General features: G+C 37.8%; 1 protein-coding gene across 2 annotated transcripts; it reads left to right on the forward strand.

The window, feature by feature from the left end:
• Positions 1 to 522: 522 nt before the first annotated feature.
• pcnx2 (pecanex 2) lies at positions 523 to 17,012 on the forward strand. Of its 2 annotated transcripts, none has more exons than XM_079635021.1 (34): positions 523 to 973; positions 1,452 to 1,651; positions 1,859 to 1,973; positions 2,187 to 2,223; positions 2,848 to 3,915; positions 3,986 to 4,130; positions 4,931 to 5,073; positions 5,190 to 5,268; positions 5,362 to 5,497; positions 5,687 to 5,829; positions 5,912 to 6,065; positions 6,152 to 6,184; positions 6,268 to 6,439; positions 6,538 to 6,648; positions 6,766 to 6,857; positions 7,023 to 7,132; positions 7,235 to 7,337; positions 7,998 to 8,090; positions 8,233 to 8,383; positions 8,465 to 8,606; positions 9,521 to 9,632; positions 9,837 to 9,945; positions 10,534 to 10,663; positions 11,105 to 11,163; positions 11,369 to 11,584; positions 11,664 to 11,917; positions 12,631 to 12,864; positions 13,076 to 13,179; positions 13,809 to 13,953; positions 14,053 to 14,283; positions 14,400 to 14,674; positions 14,764 to 14,924; positions 15,238 to 15,659; positions 16,704 to 17,012. In XM_079635021.1, exons 1-34 carry the CDS (start codon positions 821 to 823, stop codon positions 16,839 to 16,841), a joined length of 5,970 nt encoding a protein of 1,989 aa, XP_079491147.1. In that variant the 5' UTR covers positions 523 to 820; the 3' UTR covers positions 16,842 to 17,012. The 2 variants fall into 2 exon arrangements, with proteins under 2 accessions (XP_079491147.1, XP_079491146.1); XM_079635020.1 differs by having other exon boundaries at positions 524 to 973; positions 9,455 to 9,632.
• The last annotated feature ends 5,816 nt before the right edge of the window (positions 17,013 to 22,828 follow it).

Genomic DNA, 22,828 nt, shown 5'->3' on the forward strand with positions numbered 1-22,828 from the left:
CGTAATTAATTGCATGCATCTATAAAAGCTTTTGTTTACATAATATGTGTGAATATATAATTTTTTATATATGATATGTCAGACTCTGATATACTGTACACACACACACACACACACACACACACACACACACACACACACACACACACACACACACACACACACACACACACACACACACACACACACACACACAAACAAATATTACTCCATATTACTTAGTTGGGTTTAAAAAAAAATACTGCAGGCCCTAAAATGTGTACATTTAAGCCAGGTTGAAAAACTGCTGTTGATGCTGTGTTAAAACAAGGACATTTTTTTATTTGGTGCATTTTTAACTTCATGTACATAATCAATATTTTAAACATTTTAGCTAGGCCTACTTAAAATTGTCTGCTATTGTCTGTAAGTTCAAGATGCTGTCCCGCTTCCCTGGCTCCATCTCAGAACAGTTGATTTTCCATGGCTCTCGTCGTTTGACTGTATCCTCACACACACAGGGTGGGGGCGCATGACTCAGTGAGCAGAAGAGCATCGCTATGAATCAGTCCATTCCTCCCTCCTATCCGCTCATGTGAAGCAGGCGCAGAAGGATGCTGCTGCTGGGAGCCTTTCACCGCACAAAACCAATGCTTTTATGCTGGGAAATAGGGAGACAAGGCGTGGACGATGAAAAAGAAAAGTAAACGGCTTCAAGGAAGGATGTAGAGGCAGCTTCTGTAAATATGTAATCGCGCGTTGGGGCAGCGAGTCCAGGACGGCAGTGGTGTGAATTCGCAGCTTGCAGCATGATATATTTGTAGCGACCATTATTGAAAATATGGGCTCTCAAGTCGTGCAAACGCTACGCCAAGGAGTCTGGGCTTCATTGACCGGTGGATGGTATCATGATCCAGACCAGAATAAATTCAACAATTCATGTCACCTGTATTTATGGATGTTTTTGCTTATGCTTCCATTATCTCTTCATTTGGTGAGTGATACAATGTCGTAGGCCGGCGATAATATTGTGCTTTGCTGATATGAACCATTGAATGCGTTATACTGTAGCTGAAAAAAACTCACACGAAATATTTATCTAAATGAATGAAATGGATGTACGCGTTAAATGTTATTGAATATTATATGAATTTAGGTGTTAATGCTCGTAGCTCCTGGCACTGTCGCATTTTTCTTCTGCATAGCTTCCTGTACAGGTGATTCACGCATGGCAGCCTGTGTCATATGATTGTTGTGGATTTACAGTAGACACAAATATCAATAGGCCTATATATGAAGTGTTTTTTTTCTAGTGGGCATGAATTTTTTTATTGTTATTATTATTTATTCAGAAAAGACATCATAATAATGCAAATTCTATTATCTAAAATTATATTTTACAGTTGATTTCTCTATCTGTCAATGTATCTATTGCTCCAGAGATGTCATGTCTCTAATGTATTTCCCCCCAGGCTCTTCCACCCACCACTACTACCCTCAGTATCTACTGCACCTCAGTGACAGTTTTCTTCATTGTCATTAAGATGGTAAATTATCGCCTCCATCTGATGTTCGATCAGGGCGACATTGTAGCCCAGAATAGTGTGCCTGACATCAGCAAAGGTTTAGACAAGAAAAGCAACGCATCTGATTCCGGTCTTCCATCCCTAAGGTAAGATCCCAAATCAGTTGTGCCATATATTGATTTCAATATCGTTTTGCAATATTATTTCCCCAAATTATGTCAAAGGCTATGTTTTGCCTACTTAAACAAAACATATGCTTCTTGTTCTCAAAGCTCATAAACTCTACTGCCAAAAGTGTTTTTTAAATATTTGTCTTGTAACCAGGCTAAAGTCTGAATTCTTTTAATCCAAAGGAAGAGCAGCACAGTTCCTGACAGTGTTGCCACATCAGTATTGACCAAAAACAGACCAAGTCCAGTAATACAGGTCACAGTGAAACAGACTGAAACAGACCCTGGACTGATTGGAGTGAGTAATACTTTCAAGATTGTATATACTATAATTATTTATACTTGAAAAAAAGGTATTGTTGCAGAAAATGTTAATGGTAATTAGTGTAACAGCAGCTCTTTGAATGCAGATCTTTCACAAATCTAGCTGTGAATATTGTTATGTATAAATAATGTATTTTTTGTGTTTTAAATATCATTTTTTGGTTAACCGGTTTCAAAATCTGCGAAGGAGTGTCCAAAATCCGAGGAGCTGAAAAACATAGAGGGTATGTACCAGCTTTAATTATAGCACTGGCCTGGTTTCACTGCAGTGGAAGAGATCCTCACAAATCTGGGAACACGCTGTGCAGATACACTACTGTAAGTTTCAGTCACAGAGCCTAGCATATGAACTGAGGAATAACTTGACTACTCTCTATCTTGACTCAGTCACACGTCACACTGAGTGTGACATCCTGCCAGGACCTCTCAAAAAAAGCTGTCAGACAGCTTTGCATAACCACAGCTTTACATTTAATTTGTGAGGGTCTCTGACTGCATTTATAAAACAGAATTTTCAGAATATTTGATTGAATACATTTTTTTTTTTTCATATAATTTTATAAAATATAATTTTTTTAAATTATGCAGCCTAATGTTGGTCAGCACTGGAAAAATCTTCTTTTTTTTGCGGGATGAATACGTGTATCATTAGTTTGAGTTTTGAGTTTGTTTATTTATTTTTATTTATATATATACTTATTTAATTATTTATTTATTATATACACCCTTAATTATCTAATCAAATGTCAAGGAAGAAAATTAATTCTAATTCATTTCAAATCTATCATAAACCATATGTCCATCTGACATTTTAAATATGCTGTTTGTATACTGACTGACATTTACAGGTCAGAGTGATGCTGTGTGTAATGAACGGTCTTGGCCAGACGTGGAGGAGAGACTCACCCCTGAGGATGTGTTCAGTCCCAACACTGACCAGTCTGCCCCACTCCTGCAGGGAGAGCAGATTCCTTCATCACACAGAGACAAAGCTGACAATGATCTTCCGCCTTCCCCTGTGAATGAAGCGGACAGTTTAGAGGAGAAAGACAAACCCCCCACTGACCCCAACAACAATAATACCTCTATAGAAATCCCACGAGATGCCGATGATGGAGAAAGACATGAGGAGAATTATTGCTCGGATGAAATTGCTGTGGTGCTGGTTGACAACTCGAGTCCCTTGTCCCACCTGGACGAGAGCGATACGGTGAAGATCATTATCACAATGAGCTGTGACCCACAGACAGCAGCTGAGCTGGAGGAGTCTGTTAAACTGAGCATCTTAGAGTCAGCTCAGTCCCACCAGGGAGAATCCGACTGTCCTGTCAAAATTCCTGTCATCACCTTTGATTCGCCTCACGAACTGGAGGAACCCTCTGCCGATGATGAGAAAGAAGATACGCCGGTTCCAGAAGACAACTCGGTTCAGGAGAAGTCCGAGCATCAAGACAGTCTTCTTGCCAAAGAGCCAATCAGTTCTGACTCTGCTCAAGAATGCAAAGAAATAGAGAGCAATGAGCACGAGATACCCAACCTGAGCCCCCAACTGACCAATAACAGCTCTTCAGGCATTGATGTCAACTCCCATCCTGATGAAAACGACCCTCCTGAGATTAAACTGGATGCTGATGGATTCTTGCAAATTCCCTCAGCATATATGAGATGTACTCAGAGTGGAAGAACACATGCCAGGGGACTCAGTATCGACAGTGGACGAGATGCTGTCCTCATTAGCCATAGAGCTAAAGATAAGCTCAGTGCAATGACCTCCTCTAAATCTGACCTAGAAGCCAAGGAGGGACAGATACCCAATGAGTCCAACTTTGTTGAGTTTGTGTCTTTGCTGGAGTCTATCAACAACACCAGATTTGGGGGTGGAAATGAGGCTGAGGAGGAGAAGGAAGAGCGAAATGGTGAGTGTTGATTAATGCACGAGACTGCATTGAATGTCTTTACTCAAATTAATGGTCTAACTCCTTTCAGAGCAAAGCATGACAGCGGAGAATAACTCTGACGTGTCAGAATCCACAGGACAACAACAGGAGCGTCCAAATCCCCCAAACAGTCTGGCTACAGAGACAACGAAAACTATTCCAGGGACTCTAATTCCTATTGTCTCTCCAGAAAGGTGGGCAAACTATAAATCTGAACATAAGCATGATATTTACATAGAGACAACAGATTAAAATAATAATGATTTTATATTTTTATATATAAATATGTACACCCACAAACACACAATACCGTTCAAAAGTTGTGATCAATAATTTATTTTAAAGAAATGTATGTTTTTATTTAGCAAGAATGCATTAAAGTATGGAGACCCTAGATATGGTGATGGGAAAAACATTTAGATGGGAGGAAAAATGATATGCTTTCGTGTTTTTGTGCTTCCACGAGAAGCTATGGATTCACTCGTAAAACTTTTTGTTATGGAAATAATATGAGTTGGGAGGAAAAACTGCTTTTGCGAGTGAATGCCAAATCATTTAGATATAATAAGCATAAAATATAAAAGGCAATAAAATGTAACTAAAATATTATGCAGCACAACTGGTTTTAGCATTGATGATAATGAGAAATGTTTCTGAGAAATGAAATCTGAAGGATTCTTGTGACACTGAAGAATTGAGTAATGGCTTATGACAATTCAGCTTTGCCATCACAGGAATAAATCACATTTTAAAATACATTGAAATCAATGATCAAATAAATGCAGCCTTGAAGAGCATAAGGGACTTCTTTCAAAAACATAAAATCTTACAGACACCAAACCATTGAATGGTACTTTGTGTGTACCCTCATGAAAATCAAGAGTTATTAATACACTCACTATACTATAAACATACCAAACTGAATTCCAGGGATGTTTCACTCCATCTGGAAAAAGCACACGTTTTAGAGTACATTTTCTCTTTGTCTTCACAGTCCGCAGACAGATAAGGAGAGGGACCCTGATTATGATTCTCTGCCCTCTCAAACGTCCCAGTCAGAGAGCTCTATGCTTCAGGTCATCTGCAGACCAGAGGCTACATCCAAAGAGGAGGCTTACACTTTTCACACTGTTCACAGTGAGTACAGTGGACAGACAGAAATGACTGTAGTGCATTAAGTGTAATGTCATATGTATAGGAGGACTAGTAGAGGAGCATTTGTGATGCTTTTAACATGTACAATATATATACAGGAGAGAGACCTCGGAAACTGTACAATGAAAGAGCTCTAAACTTACCCCTTGGTGCCGAGCTCATCACCGGCAACATATGGTACTGTATCCTATTTCTCTTTTACAATCACAAAATTAAGTGAGAAATAAAAACAGTTGTTATAGATTTATAATGTTACCATCTCTTCATTAGTGATCTCCTCTCCACGTCCTCTAACTCTGAGTGCCAGGACGGGTTGGTGGGAGGACCCTCTGAATGCCCATTCCAGCGACGCATCCTTCCAACTCGCCGACTCCGGCCCAGGAGAACTCATCCGGAGATCTTCCAGGTGCGGAATCCCTCTTTCCACATATTAAGCTTGCTCTCACACAACAGAACAAACAAAACATAGAAAACATGGTTGGTTGGTTGGTTTTGGTTAAAAAAATACTGTATCTTAGAGGATAGGTTGCCCGAAAAATTAAATTCAGTCACCATTTACATACCATTTGAGGGCTTGTATATTTATCATGCACAGGAGGAGGACTCCTTAGATGAATCATCCGAGACATCAACCCAAGAGAAACCCTCAAGGAAGCTGTACTACAAATTAAAGGTTTTTCCTGGGAAATGGGTGAACATATTGTATGATCGGCTAACCTTGCTGGCATTATTTGACAGGTGATTGTGACAATGAAAGTTTTAGACATTGCTGTGCTATTCAAATACCATAAGCACAGAAAGATGCTAATTGTTTTTGCAGGAACAAGGATATGACTGAGAACATGGTGGCTGTATTCTTAGCGGTCTTGGTGGCTTTTCTGGGGTTTGTGCTTCTGAACGAGGGCTGCTTCAAAGACATCTGGGTCTTTCAGTTCTGCCTGGTCATTGCTAGCTGTCAGTATTCCTTACTGAAGGTACCGCATTCCTCATTTTATAGCCTGTCTTTGGTGAAAATGAATCCACTGCTAGGCTGCCTGCTAAAGCACCTTGTGTTTTATAGAGTGTTCAGCCAGATGCAGCTTCACCTACTCATGTGAGTTTACTAGAGAAGCATTCAAAAAACTTTCATGTCATTATTGTGTTTAACAGGATGAAAAAAGCTGTCTTTTTTTACAGGGCCATAATCAAATTGTCATCTACAGCCGTGCTGCATATTTCTGTATGTTCTGTGGCCTTATTTGGATTTTGGAGATAGTGTTGAGAAGACCAGACCTCCCTGTGTCCACCATCTATGGCATCACAATAGTAACGTCAGACGCCCTTCAGTACGTGCAAGACATTTTAGTCGGTATGTTGTAAGTTGAAAAGTACGTTTAAAACATTACAAATGGAAATAGTTGCTGAGTCATTTTAAATTTGATGGATATGTTGATCTGATCTTTTCAGGGTTTACGTACTGCTTTCCGGTAACGTTTCTTCTGGGCCTTTTTCCGCAAATCAACACCTTTTTTATATACTTTTTAGAACAAATCGACATGCACTTTTTTGGAGGTACAGGTCCGTATTCATGATAAATAATTTTTTAACGGGTTTTTTTTCCTACTCAAAATGCAGACAATTATAAACGATTAAAGGTCAATTGGAGGAAACTAGTGTTTCTCTTTTTCTGCTTAGCTGCAACTGGACTCCCATCTGCAGTGTACTGTATAGTACGGAGTCTTATAGCGCTGGCTTTACTCTACGGATTCTGTCTTGGCGCTTTGAAGGTATGATCTGTTGGGAATGGGAAAACATGCATTTAATCTAGGGGAATAAAAGGGTGCAATATACTCCAAAAATGAGTAGATCACCAGTTAAAGATATACTTTATTTTTTGAATGCAATACGAGATAGATTATACGTTTGTGATTACATTGGCATCTTCTGTGTAGGAGCCTTGGGATGAACAGCATATTCCAGCACTTTTCTCTGGTTTCTGTGCCCTGCTAGTGGTCCTGTCCTATCATCTTAGTCGACAAAGCAGTGATCCATCTGTGTTATTGTAAGAACATTGTGCACTTTCCACAGATCATTTGGTTAAGAACATTTTGAACTTCTGCCATAGTTTGGAGTAAAAAACATATTTGTTTGTCTTTGATCTTAGCTCATTGATAAAGTCCAAGCTGATGCCATCACTTGGACATGGTGAAGAGGAGGAGGATGAGGAGAGCATAGACCCTCTTCCCGAGAAACTCAAAGGCTCAGTGGTGGGTGCCTTTGATTTATTTAGTGAATATTCAAAAACGATTTAATTTAACTTGGGCTTAGACAAGAATAATCAGATGTACACTACTCTACCATTCAAAAGTTTGCAAGCCAGTAAGATTTTTAAATGCTTTTTAAAGAAGATCCGTATGTCTCTCATTTATCTAATTAAAAATACAGTAAAATTGTGAAATATTATTACAATTTAAAATAACGTATTCTGTTTTAATATTTTTTTAAATGTAATTGATTCCTGTGATGGCAAAGTTTAATTTTTAGCATCATTACTGTCTTTAGTATTACTTTAGTCTTCAGTGTCACATGATCCTTCAGAAATCATTCTAAAATGCTGATTTGCTGGTCAAGAAATATGTTTTATTATTATCCTTTATTATGTTCTACTTAATATTTTTGTAGAAATCGTGATAAAAAATAAATTGTTCAAAAGTTCAAAAGAACAGCATTTATTTTGAAATAGAAATCCGATTAAACATTATAAATGTCTTTATTGTCATTTTTTAAAATCAATTTAATGCTAAAGTATTAATTTCTTCAAAAAAGAATAAAATTTTACTGATTCTCACAAACTTTTCAACAGTAGTGTAGTATTTGCATCTAAGGATCCATGTATTAATCTTAATTCATTACTTTTTATGTTGCAGAAAGAGATTTTACTGTCAGATCTGGTTATCTGTATTCTCGCCTCAGTTTTGACCTTTGCTATTACTGCCAGCACGGTTTTCCTGTCTCTAAGGGTGAGTTTCTCTTACTTTTTAACTTCTTATACACATCATCTTAAAAATCATAACCAAATCTAATCTATCATAGAGAGACAATATGTTCAATTCAGTTTGCAGCCTACATGTCAATTAACACTTTGTTTTTGTCCACATACAGCCATTTGTGTCCATAGTGCTGTATGCATTGGCAGCCACTGTGGGCTTTGTCACCCACTATCTCATCCCTCAGTTACGGAAGCACCATCCCTGGCTGTGGATCTCTCATCCTGTGCTGAAGAGTAAGGAATACTCACAGTTCGAACCCAGAGGTCAGTTAACTGCACGTCTGTGACGTGTCTACTGTCATTGACATTCATTTGAACATTAATGTTAGTATACTATCTTTTTAGAGGATGCTCACTTGATGTGGTTCGAGCGTCTCTATGTGGGGCTGTTGACTTTTGAGAAGTATATTGTCTACCCAGCCATTGTCCTCAGTGCACTTACCAACGACGGCTTCGCCCTCAGCCATCGTAAGAAACTAGGAATACAGTAAGTACCCTTCCCCTAATTCTTATTGGCAATTCAATACAGATATGAAACAATATTTTTTACTCTTCAGTCAATCCCATAATTTTTATTTTAAACTAAACGTTTTGCTTTTAAATATAAGTCTCTTCTGCTCACCAAGACTATATTTATTGAATAAAAACAAAACAAAAAAAAAAACAGTAAAAGTGTGAAGTATTATAACAATTTAAACAGAATTTCTGTGATGCAAAGCTGAATTTTCAGCATCATTACTCCAGTCTTCAGTGTCACATGATCCTTCAGAAATCATTCTCATGTGCTGATTTGGTGCTCATGAAACATTTCTTCTTATTGTCAATGTTGAAAACAGTTGTGCTGCTAAAAGTTTAACTTTTTCAACCCGCTTTCTATTGTGACAATGTCAGTAGTATATGTAAATGAACAATGTTTACTCATTCTCCGTGTTACCTGGACCGTTTATTTGTCAGCAACTTTGACAGCTCCAGGGCTTTCGTGAAAACTACAGATTATACTTCCGCATTTTTGTATCCCTGGCCATGGACTGTTGGATTGACAGGGTTATTAACAACAGTTATTGTAAGGGTAGGTTTATCACTGAAAATTTTATCGCACTTTGTCTACACTTTAAACAGCATCATAGTAAATATGGAATACTATGGCAGCAGTTTTCTTACCTGTACCCTGACAGGTACCCTGTACCCCCTACAACACATTTTCCTGCTCATTGTGGTGGTTTTATCGGAAGTTAGCATCAGACCTGTGTCAGAGCCGCCTGATTAGTGTTTGCTGTGCTTTGCTGTGTGCTGCCTCCGCACCTGAGTGGCTCAGGTGTCTGTGTCTCGCTCCAGCTGTGATGTCTTGTTGATGACAGTTGCTGGGATGAAGCTTCTTCGTGCCTCCTTCTGCAATCCCAGCTACCAGTTCCTCACGCTCATCTTCACGCTTATCTTCTTTGAGTTTGACTGCAGCAGTGCCTCTGAAACATTCCTGCTCAACTTCTTCCTCATGTCCATCATCTTCAACAAGGTCAGTGCTTTATGGGACCTTAGTACATTGAAACGCCCTTTGTGTTCATTTAGTATTCATTTTCCAACTTAGATAAAAATGACATTATTGTGCCAGCCTGTCGTCTGAAATAGCTCTCAGCAGACAGTACATTTAGTAACTAGTCCCAAAATAACTGCCTTTGTTGTCTTGCTGTCTTACAACAGCTCTTTGTTTTGTCTACAGCTTTGGGATCTTCTCCACAAGCTGCACTTCATTCTGGTGTATATCGCCCCCTGGCAGATAGCATGGGGCAGTGCATTTCATGCATTTGCACAACCTTTTGCTGTACCTCATATCCTTACAATCTGTCCAGCTTGAGTGTGTATATTGGTAGTACAGACCTTGTACTATGTTTACTCCCAATTTTAATCTGATCAAGTAAAGGTGCCGTAAGCCAGTTATCAAACTTTTTTAAGCCACGGACCCCCAAAATATAGTGATCACCTTGCTAGGGGCTATACTATAGCACCTATAAATGTATATATTCGTATGTTTAAAAAAACTAAATTTATGCAATGAAAATGTTAAAAAATATATTTATTAGTTATTATTATTTCTATTACCTTTACACTTTTTTATGTTTACACATCTTTTTGTCTACAGATTTAAATATTTTGAGTAATCTCAGGATTTCGAGCCAGCTCTTAGAAAACAGACTGAAATTGGGCTGAAAAAAACATGACATGACTGAAATAAAATTTGGTTAAATGTCATTTCTTTACTTTTCAGGTGTGATTTCTCAGGACACTTATTAGAGTGCCACTTAGCATGAAAAGAAATGACTTATAGCACCTTTAAAGAACTATTGCTATACGGTTAAAGCATCATAGCTTCAAATGCAGTGCAAATCTTTGGGTTTTTCCTTGACGGAGCAGCTCAGACTCTGCCATGCTCCTGCTGCAGACGTTAATCACGACGCTCTTCTACACACCACTCACCCCTTTCCTCGGGAGCGCTATTTTTATCACCTCTTATCCACGGCCTGTGAAGTTCTGGGAGAGGAACTACAAGTAAGTTGTCTGTTTTTTCCACAAGTACATGAAACATGCATGCAGCTTCAGAGTGACGTAATGCACTGTCAGCCAACTGCATACTTGAGTGCAGGTCTTTAAGAGCACTTGAAAGAACAAATGCATATTTATTGATTTGAAAACAGATGCAAGACGTGTTTGACATTGTTTCCATTGGTACTTGTCTTGTTTCCATTGGGACAAAGTTAATTTATGGTTGATGGGCTTTATCTGAAGTCCAACAGCCTGTAGTAGCAGAGAGAAAGCCACACAATGTTGAATTATTGATGTAGATTCCAACCACAAATGTGATGACACAGATGTTTCTGTTGTTGATATTAAACATGAATGGTGGCACAGGCATCAGATTAAATGGGGTTTTTGACATGACTGTGAATATTTCACTTCATGAACATTTGATTTAACATTTAACATTTTCAGCACCAAACGAATTGACAATTCCAACAGCCGACTGGTGTCTCAGGTTGACAAAGAGACTGGTAAATACTGTCTTTATCTATTCATGTCTTACCACACACTTGATAAACAGTCTATTTCTGTGCAAAAATGTTTCAAAAATGCATGAAGGTTCAGTTTCACTGTTTTAAACTTGTTTTTAAGTATGTCTACTGTTGCTAAAGACAAAATGGTGTCCTCTTACATTTTTAAATAACAATGTTGAGAGATTATATGCCCACCATGTAGGCTGTGATGACAACAACCTCAACTCAATTTTCTATGAGTACCTGACGCGCTCCTTGCAGCATTCTTTATGTGGAGACCTGATGTTGGGCCGCTGGGGGAATTATTGCGCTGGAGATTGCTTCATCCTGGCTTCTGACTACCTTAATGCACTCGTTCACCTCATTGAGGTCGGCAACGGTCTGGTCACCTTCCAGCTTCGAGGCCTGGAGTTCAGGGGTAAGTGGTTTTAATATTATATATTGTCATATTGTTGTGAATGTTCCTTCTCCTCACTCTGGCCTTCTCATCTCCTCAGGTACTTACTGTCAGCAGCGGGAGGTGGAGGCCATCACAGAAGGTGTGGAGGAGGATGATTCTTGCTGCTGCTGTGAGCCGGGTCATTTGCCCCATGTGCTGTCCTGCAATGCTGCTTTCAATCTGCGTTGGCTGGCCTGGGAGGTGACCACTACTAAGTATCTGCTGGAGGGCTACAGCATTAGCGAAAACAACGCTGCCACCATGCTACAAGTTTATGACTTGCGCAAGCTGCTCATCACTTACTACCTTAAGGTACCAGCAACAATATTATGTGACCTTTATATTTTGGAAGATAGAAAAAGTTGTAATAGTTCTACACAGTTCCAGTTCACATTCCTCTTAACAACTCTGTTTCCTTAATGGTTTAATTAACAGTTTTACTATTAGTAAAAAATAAATATTTGAAAGAAAAGAAAAAAGAAATGCAATTGCATTGCCAAATGATGATATAGCATTTAAAACAAATCTTGCAAAAGGTGTTTACTTTTTAAATGGGTTTTAGAGGTATGAATGCTATCTGATCATTTCTCTTTTTTTATACTACTGACAAAACTTGAACTACATGTTGACATTTAAACAAAAAGTTCATAAAGAGATTGTAAAACTAATCCATATGAATTGACCGTTTTAGTTTCTGAAGCGCAAGCATGTTCGCTTGACGTGCGAGGACCAATGAGGTTCATTCTCGTGTCACGCAGCACATTTGAGCTTCCACAAGAACCATTGAGATTTGTTCTCTCACGTTAAGCAGGTTCGGTTGTGCTTCTGTTTATGTTCGCTGATCAATGTTTATGTGATTATTACACGGCTCTGTGGAATACTTGATTCTGATTGGTCAATCGCGCCGTCCAGCGATATGTTTTCAACAATCGCCGCTGAGAACAGATAACAGAATAATTTATTTTTTGATAAAGTGACATTGACGGCACTCACATCTCTGTATTTTCAATTATTTCTATTTTTAGAGTATCATCTACTACCTGGTGGTCAACCCCAAGCTGCAGATATGGATTAAAGACCAGTCCACGCAGGAAGTCCTTCAGTCTTACACTAAATGGCATCACATTGAGAAGGATCCGGCTGTGTTCAGCATGAAGATTGACGAAGACTATATCCACTGTCTGCAGGGGGTCACCAGAGCCAGCTACTGTAACGTCTACCTGGAGTGGATTCAATACTGTGCCAACAAGCTGGAGGAGGTGAGGAGACACAAATGGCATTCATTAGAGTGAGTGAAATCTGATACACTCAAGGAGTGCAATAAAAAACAGTGTCTGGCTGATTTTAAAATGGTACATAAACTTGGGATGTACCTTTGTTAGGACAGTTGAACGCTTCTTTGCATTTCCACAATGTTAAGGTGATCTAAACTTCCATCTTGTACCTAAAGTTAATTTTTTTCATTCTCAGCCAGTGGACAGCGATGAAGATTCTCCCTTGGTTACTCTGTGTTTCGCTCTATCTGTGGTTGGACGGAGATCCCTCAGCACAGCAGCACATAACAGATCCAACAGGTACACTTCCAACATTAGCGATGTGCACTTAAATACTCGAAAGTTAAATACTTGATAAAAGACAATAGGTCATTTGATGGATGCCAATCAGAATCAAGAATACCAAATAAAATGTGTATCGCCATAATAAGGGCTGGTTCACACAGAATACTATTTTGCTTTGAAAAACGCAAGACGCGGGCAGTGGAATGGGGGAAAATGTAAGGTTTTGAGACACGTCTTTTAAAAATTGAGCTTATTTTAACTCGAGCGCCACGTTTATGTCCGTCTAGCGCGTTTACTTAGAAAAACAATGGTAATGTAGTGCAGTGGAATGGAAAAACACGTTCTCTGTGAGAGATTTTATGGTCGGCATGAAATGGAAGTTGCGATAGTCTTTTCTTCCCTATTGTGATGTATCTCCAACTGAAACATCTTTTCAAACAAAAAAAATGAACGGGACGGGCCCCCCTCACGCCTGTAAACATCATCAGATAAGAGAAGAGATCTCTCTGCATGAGGGAGGGGAAGTTATTTTAATGAAAGATTATGAAGGCACATGGATTTTAAATAATAATGATTTGCATGGATAAACTGCAATATTCATAAAAAAAAAGATTTCATGGTGACTTTAATGGTTTCCTCCACAGTCTAGAGTCATTCCTCTATGGCTTCAACACGCTGTTCAAAGGTGACTTCCGCATTGCTGCTAAGGATGAATGGGTCTTTGCTGACATGGACCTGCTGCAGACGGTTGTGGCCCCAGCCGTGAGAATGAGTCTGAAACTCCACCAGGTGAAATGAGTGGACAATGTTTGGATATTGCACAACATGACAAACTATTCACAGTCTATTTGCCTTTTGGTATAATTTCGATAATTTCACGTTATACAGGACCACTTCACGAGCCTGGAGGAGACTGAGGAGCCTGCCGTGCTCCACGAGGCCATAACCAACTACAGAACCAGTCTAGTGATCTGTCATGAGAGCGACCCCGCCTGGCGAAGAGCAGTACTGTCCAGCCAAGACACACTTCTCACGCTTCGTCACATGGTGGATGAAGGCGCAGATGAGTATAAGATCATCATGCTCTACAAACGACATCTCAGCTTCAAAGTTATAAAGGCAGGAGAGCAAACAGTTTTATTTTCTAATTTTGTTTGTAGTGTAGTTTTAGTTTGTACGTTTATTATGTTTTAAGACTGATTGTTATTCATTTATCTCGTCATCTTTCCATTCAGATGAATAAAGAATGTGTGCGAGGGCTGTGGGCAGGTCAGCAGCAAGAGCTCGTCTTCCTCCGGAACCGCAATCCTGAACGCGGAAGCATCCAGAACTCAAAGCAGGCTCTGCGAAACATGATCAACTCCTCCTGTGACCAGCCCCTGGGTTACCCCATGTTTGTGTCCCCACTCACCACCTCCTATATGGGAACTCACAAGCAGATCAGGAACATATGGGGCGGCCCTCTCAGTTTGGACAGCATTCGCACCTGGCTGCTCTCCAGGTTGTTTCGGTATGTATAAGGCATTAACAGGCTCTTTTTCTGTTTCTATTCTATGATTATTCACATTTAAAAAAAAAAACCTTTCTTGCTTTTTCTAGGGTGAGGAAAGATAACCTTACCAGCTGTAACAGTGGCATGAACATGGAGGATGTGGATTGTGCTGGTTCCTCCTTAAGTCAAAATCATAACTCCGCCACATCCCAGAGCCTAAGCCTATATCACGGCCGTCCTCGCAGCTCCCAGTCTAGAAACCACGGAGGTCAGAACAAACCATGGACACTTTATACATTTCTGTGCAATTTGTTGCCCTAAAGTCTAGAAGAACATTTTTGTTGAAGTCATTTGAAATGATACAAAAATTAAATAAGTCATTAAAAATATGAATGAAATAAAAACTAATCTTAAATAAAAAAACGATTTGGTTTACGTTTCCCTAAATTGAAAACCATACAAATTTAACTTTCCAGTTCAGCACAAAATTAATTTTATTATCTTGAAATAAATGTTTCCCATAAGAGAATCAGAAAAATGTACATTCTTCTGTCTGTGCTGACAGTCTCCTTTCCCTGCAGCTCACCGGGAGTATCGCAGTCGCTCAGTGCAACCTCACGGCCAGCGGCCCCCCGTCACCAGCCGATCGGGCCCCATCCTAGACAGCCAGCACGGCTCGGGCTCTGGAGGCCCCGGACTGGTGCAGCGCCTGTCCAACAGCCAGCTGTCCTTCAACACTTCCTCCATTGCCTCCGTCTTTTCCCAGGTGCCTCGTTTGTCCACAACAGGCCCTCTGGCTTCAGCTGCGGGTCACCATCGCTCCAGTCAGGTGTCTTCCTCCAGCTCCACGCTGAGCCTGCTCTTTGGCAAGCGCAGCTTCTCCAGCGGCTTGGTCCTCTCGGGCCTCTCTGCAGCTGAGGGGGGAAACACCAGCGATACGCAGTCCTCAAGCTCCGTCAACATCGCCCTGGGACCGTCCTGTCGCTCCAGTCGCGCAACACAGGTGAGGGGACTTCTTTTCAGATGTTTTTACAATGATATATGAAACATTCGGTTTTTAAAGCATTTTCAAGAAACAAAAGCTTGCCAGAATAGACCACTATTAGCCTTCAGATGATATAAAGCAGATTTTGTCCATTTTCACCATTCCCTATTTTTGTCATTAATCTACAAAACAGAGAGTCATTTAAACATTTCACATTTATTTATAACTTAGAATAAAGAATATTTAAATAATGCTTCACACTATTATATTTTAGCTTCAGAAAAAATATTCTCTGTTCTATGCAAATTCTATGTTCTGTTTGATAATATTCATTTGCAGTGTTGTTTAATTTCTTTGCCTTATTTAACTCTGAAAATTAAACTTTGAATTTCAAATGCTGCTCTTTTGAACTTTCCATTCATCAAAGAATTCTGGAAAAAAAATGTTTTCAATAAAAAGTTAAAAATGTTTCCATAAATGTTTTACTATTTCCATAAAAAGATTCTTTTCAACTTAATAATAAGAAATTATTCTTGAGCACCAAATCAGCATATTAAAATGATTTCTGAAGGATCATGTGACACTGAAGACTGGAGTAATAATGCTGAAGTTTAAGCTTTGTCTTCACATAAATAAATTACATTTAAACTATAATAAAATAGAAAACAGTTTTTGTAAATTGTAACAATATTTAAAAATCGTACCAACTTTTGAACGGTAGTGTACAACTTCACAAGATCTGGGGAAAATTCTAGATAAACCTTTCATGGTAAAGTTTCCACACTGGTAAAGGTTAGACGTTGAGTAAAGTGTTTTCTTTAGTAGGTTTTCACATCTTTTATTTAAATAATGCATTTTATGTGTTAATTCTGGACCCAGAATGCACCTAATCATCCTAAAAATGTTTCCCTCACCCACCTTTTATTCTGTATTTTTGTTCCATTCTGTATCTTTGTATTATAAATAAGCTTTTGGAGTCTTACAGATTTAGAATCTAGCATCAAGTTATTGCTGAAATGTTTACAAACCAAACTACATTTTTAGCTTGTCCTCTCTTTTCAGCATTGGACATCAGAGGCGTACGAGAGCATAGATGCCACCTCCACCATTGCCACAGAACCCAAGGTCCACAGCACAGACAAGAGCCAAGACGACTCGACTTCAGCCTTCCACGACGCGCCGGAGCAGAAGACCATATGAGACCACAATCACCGAATGCCTCAGCCCAGCATGATCTCCTGAGCTCAAGTAATGTACATTACAGACGTCTTTTTTGTAAAACCAAACATCTGCCATGTGTAGAAAATGTAAGTATCCTATTTAAGGGAAAAGAACCGCTCTTCCAAAAAAAAAGAAAAATAAAGAATAAAGAATACAGGCAAAAAAAGAAAGAAAGTGTTTAGGAGAGTGAACTGAAGCTTGTTACTCTCCATCTATGATATTAAACAATTTGAATTTTTTTGACTAGAAGAATTTATGTTTGCGCCTTGAGTGCACGCACTTCATGAACACCATCACTCACAGCGGTGATTATTTTTATAGACTTGCAAAATAAGAACTGTTGTTCAAGTATAAGTAATGTAAGATCACATGACTAAAGAAGGTGTCAGGAATGATTGCATAGTAGATTTCTTGCACACTGCTGTTTTGAAATGTGTTGTGATCCAGATGTGTCATTGTTTTATATTAACATAAACGCACTACAAGAATTCTGAAATGGTTGCTGATGCATTAAAAGCAGTGACAAGAAAATGTCATTTCTGTAAATCTACTAAAAACAACTAAAAGTTGCCATATTCACTCTTTGGCACATATTGTGTATACACCTTTTTCCTCTAATATTTTACCATTAGTAAGATGACTAATTGGCCCTTGGAAAATTGTTGTAAACTGATCTTTACATCCCTGAATATGGCAAGCACAATCTAAGAGTGTGTACTTTATAAAGAAATTCCTCCAAGAACTAAAGTGAGTTTCATGGATCTGGAACTATACAGTAGTTGCCAAAAGCAAAATGTTGTGCGTTTCTTTTTTTACAACGGGAAATGTGGGGCTTTCAGTTCAATTATTATGTGACATGGGGGTCTGTATGATGTGTTGTAATATCAAATATTTCATGGTAAGTCTAGACTTATATTTGCATATTATAATGCTCCCAGAAATAGGGAGACATCAAAAACCTAAAAACCCACTCCATAACACAACTTGAATAATTAAAACAAGTTAAAAAAGAATCTGAATTTTGTCCTTATTCATTTGTATATCTGTGTACAGTACCAGTCAAAAGTTGCACCATTACATCTGACAAATGTTTATCATCCTTTTTGATTTAAAAAAAATCTTAGGCACAATTTATATTTGTTTACAAAATAATTTTCTCTTATTTAAGCATTATGTATGAATTTCACGGATGTGTTTCTAATAATCATTTTCGGTCTAAAATGTTATGCTTAAATGATTGAAAATTATTGAAAAGAAATATAAATAGTCTCTACTGTACAGTATGTATGAATTTATTTACAAAAGTACAATTTTGTTTGAATTGATGAGGATTAATTATCAATCTTCCATTTGTGTTATTTCATAGTTTTGATGACTTTACAATTATTCAGAACGTAGAAAATAATAAATAGGTAGGTATCAGAAAGCTTTTGACTGGCACTGTCTAATTATCACTAATTTAGCAGAATGTAAAAAGATTGTACTGTACCAGACCGACTCTCCAAGCAACATTACTGGAAACAGAACTGCTGGAGTGCCATTAGAGGGAAGATTTGCTTGTCTAAAACATGTACAGCTATTTAAACAACCATTAAATGTCACTTTGTGTTCAAAATGCTAACTATAAAATATACTGTGTAGAATATAGCTAGCATTTTGAGCACCTATTTATGAGACAACATGCGTCAATTCCTTTAAACTCTTCATTGCATATCTTTTTACAGAAACATGCTGCAACAATATTCAAAAAACACTTAATTTGTGTTAACTGCTGTTACTTTATGGAACATGCTATTATAACATGGAGTTCACAGAAAAAGATATGATACCCTGACTTTTTGAGGAATTTGTGTCTGGACAGTCTGTAGTCATAAATCTAAGTCTTTTAATAATTTTGGCACACGTTAAGCAATCATTACAGAAAACACGAGAATGCCAGTACTTTCATTGACTCCAGAGCTTATGATATTGTTGTCTGGGAAGTAAAGACAAAAATAGTTAAACATTGCACACATTGCAACCAGAAAAAAAATGAATTTAAGCGAAGAGCCTGATGTGGAGATCTTCCAAAAGAAACCATCAGAGCTCATGTGAATCCTCCGAGGAGAATGTGATAAGACTTAAGAACAGTTGTTCTCATGCGTGCTAGGCTGACAAAGTCGATTACTCGATGTGTCATTACTGTGATCTACGAGTTAAACTGCTAAACCACTATTGCAACAATATGCTACAGTGTCAGGAGACTTCTTCTTATTTTTAAACTGTGCACAAGACATTACAGAAAAACTGCTAAGTGAGGATAAAAATCACTTTTTCTTGTTAGTGTCAGACATTTTTTTCCACAAATTACACTGTTATTTTGCTCTTCAGCTATTTGGTACAGTATGTTATCATGTGTTAGACAGACAGAAGAAGCACCATATATTGTAAGTCACTTTATTTGATGTCTACAAATACATTTGTTCTCTCTTTTAATAGTGTTCATGCAGGAGTACATGTGATCTGACAGATGCCCATCCGCTTGGGCTCAATTCTTAATAAACCAGCACTGCTGTTCTTGAACTGAACTGCATCACTTTACAATAAACTAATTTCATTACTAGAAGTCAAATTTCAGTCATTCCACCAAGTTTTGAGAGTTCAGCACAGAATATTTAAATACAATTATAAAGAAACTGCTAGTATTTCCAATATATGTCCATTTGCAAAACTCTTCCAGGAGATTCAGTGTTACTGTCTGCAGATTGCAGTACTTCTATACTTGTACAGTATTGTGTTAACTAAACTCTTTTGAATAGCAAAAGCATGCCAAATATAAAAGATTCTTTTTTTCTTCTTCTATCAGTTTACAAAGGCATTATAGTTTGTCCTCTGGTATTAAAAACAACAGAATTATAATTAAATATTAGATCATTTTAAAACAGTTTATATTAAATAGGTGATAGTATGTATGAGGTCTCATATCAGGGCACAGCTCTAAAGAAAGCCTTCAGTGAAGGTCTGATCTGTGTCTGATCTGAGAAGAAGAAGAAAAAACAGGACAAGCCTATATTCTGTAAGGAAAACAAATATTGTCATATTGGGACGAGAGGTTTGAGATTTCATTATGTGACATATAATAAGCACCAGACACTTGATGATGATGGTGGTGGTGGTGATGGTAAAATAAAAAATAGTTTTTTGTTTGTCTGTTTTTTTGTGTGTGTGCAGAGGACAATGACAGAAGCTGAAAGGCAAAAATTTCTCAAATGCTATCAGTTCACACTTATTACCAAATCTTGGCATTAATAGTTTTCTGCATGTGCAAATGTCTTTTCTTACAGCGTGCATCATGCATTCGATCATAGAGAAGAGCACAAGATTTAAAAGACAAACATCTTCCCTTGGGATATTAACTAAATCATAGATCATGGCCTAAACATTCAAGGCACTTCAGGGTGACTGATAAACTGTGATACAGGAGTCAGTTTGCCTCCAAAGCCCGTGAAAGATGCCTTAAAATTATCAGTTAATAATTCGTACTTTTTTTGAATTTTGATTTTGAAATAGTTTGGAATTTTTACATTTAAATATCTGACAACTGTAACTGGCAGGCTGTTTGTGATATTGGAGCAATGCAAAATAATACTATGTTTTGTAAAGTGACAAAATTTGAGGTACACAATAATAATAATAATAATCCTATAAGAAATAATTCAGTAGCGCTCTGCAGAGTCAATCGTAGTCAGGCTGTTTTATCATGAAATGCGGTTGGAATGTAATTGTGAACTTGTATAAAAGACAAAACAAGTGAGCACGACGAGGTTATAGAAACACAAATCATTGAACTGTGAATTATGATTTTAAAGTCAGGCATCAAATGTTTAATAAAAATGTTACCTGACCTCTTTCCAATTCCATGTGATGTCAAAAAAATTATTTAATGAAAGAAAAAACCTGATATACATGAAGCCTTCCTCCTTGTTGCAATATTCATACAGTATATCGAGGGTCATCGCATGGTCATTTAAATTCACATTACCCTGCATGACCCTTCAAATCAATGGCATTAATGTATTATGAATGTAAAGAGCATATGCCATGTAAGCACAATGAAGAATTGTGAAGGGTGTGCAGCGCAGCACACAGAGTATTACTTGTTTTTCTATAATTACAGCAATCTGTTATATGTTCTGTTATTTAGATCACATAATGCAAGCACATGCAGGTAACAGACACTAGAATAAATTAGTATTTTTGAAGCAGAAAATATATCTTTGCTTGGGCACAAACTGTCAATCTTTTGTTTAAACAAAGAAAACCAACAGAACTAAAGGATGAGAAGTTTAATCGATGGGGTTGAGCTAAAAATTCAGTCCTTAAAAAGCGCCCGCCAGTTCACCTGTGGCTCCAATCAGAATCAAAACAAACAAAATGTGTGCTAGCTACGTTGTTTTTCAAGGCTCTATCTTCTATTAAGCATACGGAGAGAACAGAACCAAGAGGTAGATATTCTTGTTCTTGAAAAGCTTGTTTAAAGTGCCCAAAGTAGCCCTTCAACCTTTGCAAAAAAAGACTGAAGCACTCTTAAAAAAACAAGAGTAGACACTTGCTTCATCTACAAATAATTCAATTACTTCCCTCCTGCCCTGTGTGGCTCCAGTTTTCCATCACTTGAACAAATAAACTTTAGCATGCACAGTCTCTTACATTCAGTGTGCAGTTTACATCAATAGTGAACTGTCAACCCACAGTAGACACAACACAGATTTATTTCAATCTTAAATGAGTAGCTTTTTCTTCAAGAAGGATTATATATATATTATATTTTATATATGACATATTAAGTGACTGAAGAGACTAAGGAATATCAGAAAAGGGCAAATGTAAACCAGTGTTCCACCCGATTTCAGGAAAACATTCCTCAGTCACTAATTATTCCAATATGACAATTAAGATATTTGCATAGGCAATATGGGATTAGCCCTTAAATAGTATGTTTCCTGAATTCTTCATGAGTATATATCATAATTGTTGAAAAGAATTCAACAAGCAAACAAAACAAAAAATGCTACTCTTCTTCATAAACCCTCAGTATACCAGCATACATCTCAGTTACAGTATTAGGCTTCAAGTAGATCAAAATAAACATTTAACATTAACAAATAGATGAGAAAAACTAAGTATAACGAGAGGTAGTGGAAAACCAATGAAAACGAGAGACGGTCCGTGCGGATGGCGCTCCTACAATAACATAGCACAGGCTCCACTTCATTTGCTTAGAAAAGGAGCCTTTTGGCAAGAAAGATTATTATTTTTCCAAGTCATACCATGCTGATAAAATCATTATCAACAGCTGTTAGCCATCACTGTGACAGCCGTCAAGTGAAAAACTCCTAAACTCTAAATCTGATAAAACATTAGCAGCAAAAATGAAGTTGAGGCAGAGATAACTACTCTAAAAAATGATGGTTAATTCTAAATGGGACCAAATGGGACATGGCATGTTGTTGGAATGATCTAGTTAATGAGTGAAAATGTCACATTTATTCTAATTTACAGGATGATACTTTGAATAATACCTTTGTCTGGGAAACTTTCTGTTGATCAATAGATGTTGATGCATTTTATTTATTTATTTAATGATTCCGCCTACAGCAAAATATAGTACACAATACTTTACTAATTTCCTTGCTTCCATTTTTGTCAATATTGAGAAAGAACTTGTTACCTTTGAGTGATGCACTTCCAAGGTATGATTCAAATTTCTCATAAGTTAAATCATGATGATGTTCTATTTCGAAAACATATTTATATAGATTCACTCTATTCCCTGTCCAATAGTTTCAGTGACCTCTATGATGTTGGACTTCCCAGATTACTGGCTTGTACGGATTGAAATAGTCATGCAGATGCATTACTTTTCATTGACACTTCAGTGCGACTCAATATGTCAACATCTGATTTCTCCCCCCTCAAAGATAGTA

Source organism: Phoxinus phoxinus, assembly GCF_949152265.1.
Source record: "Phoxinus phoxinus genome assembly, chromosome: 14".
NCBI classification, from domain to species: Eukaryota; Metazoa; Chordata; class Actinopteri; order Cypriniformes; family Leuciscidae; genus Phoxinus; species Phoxinus phoxinus.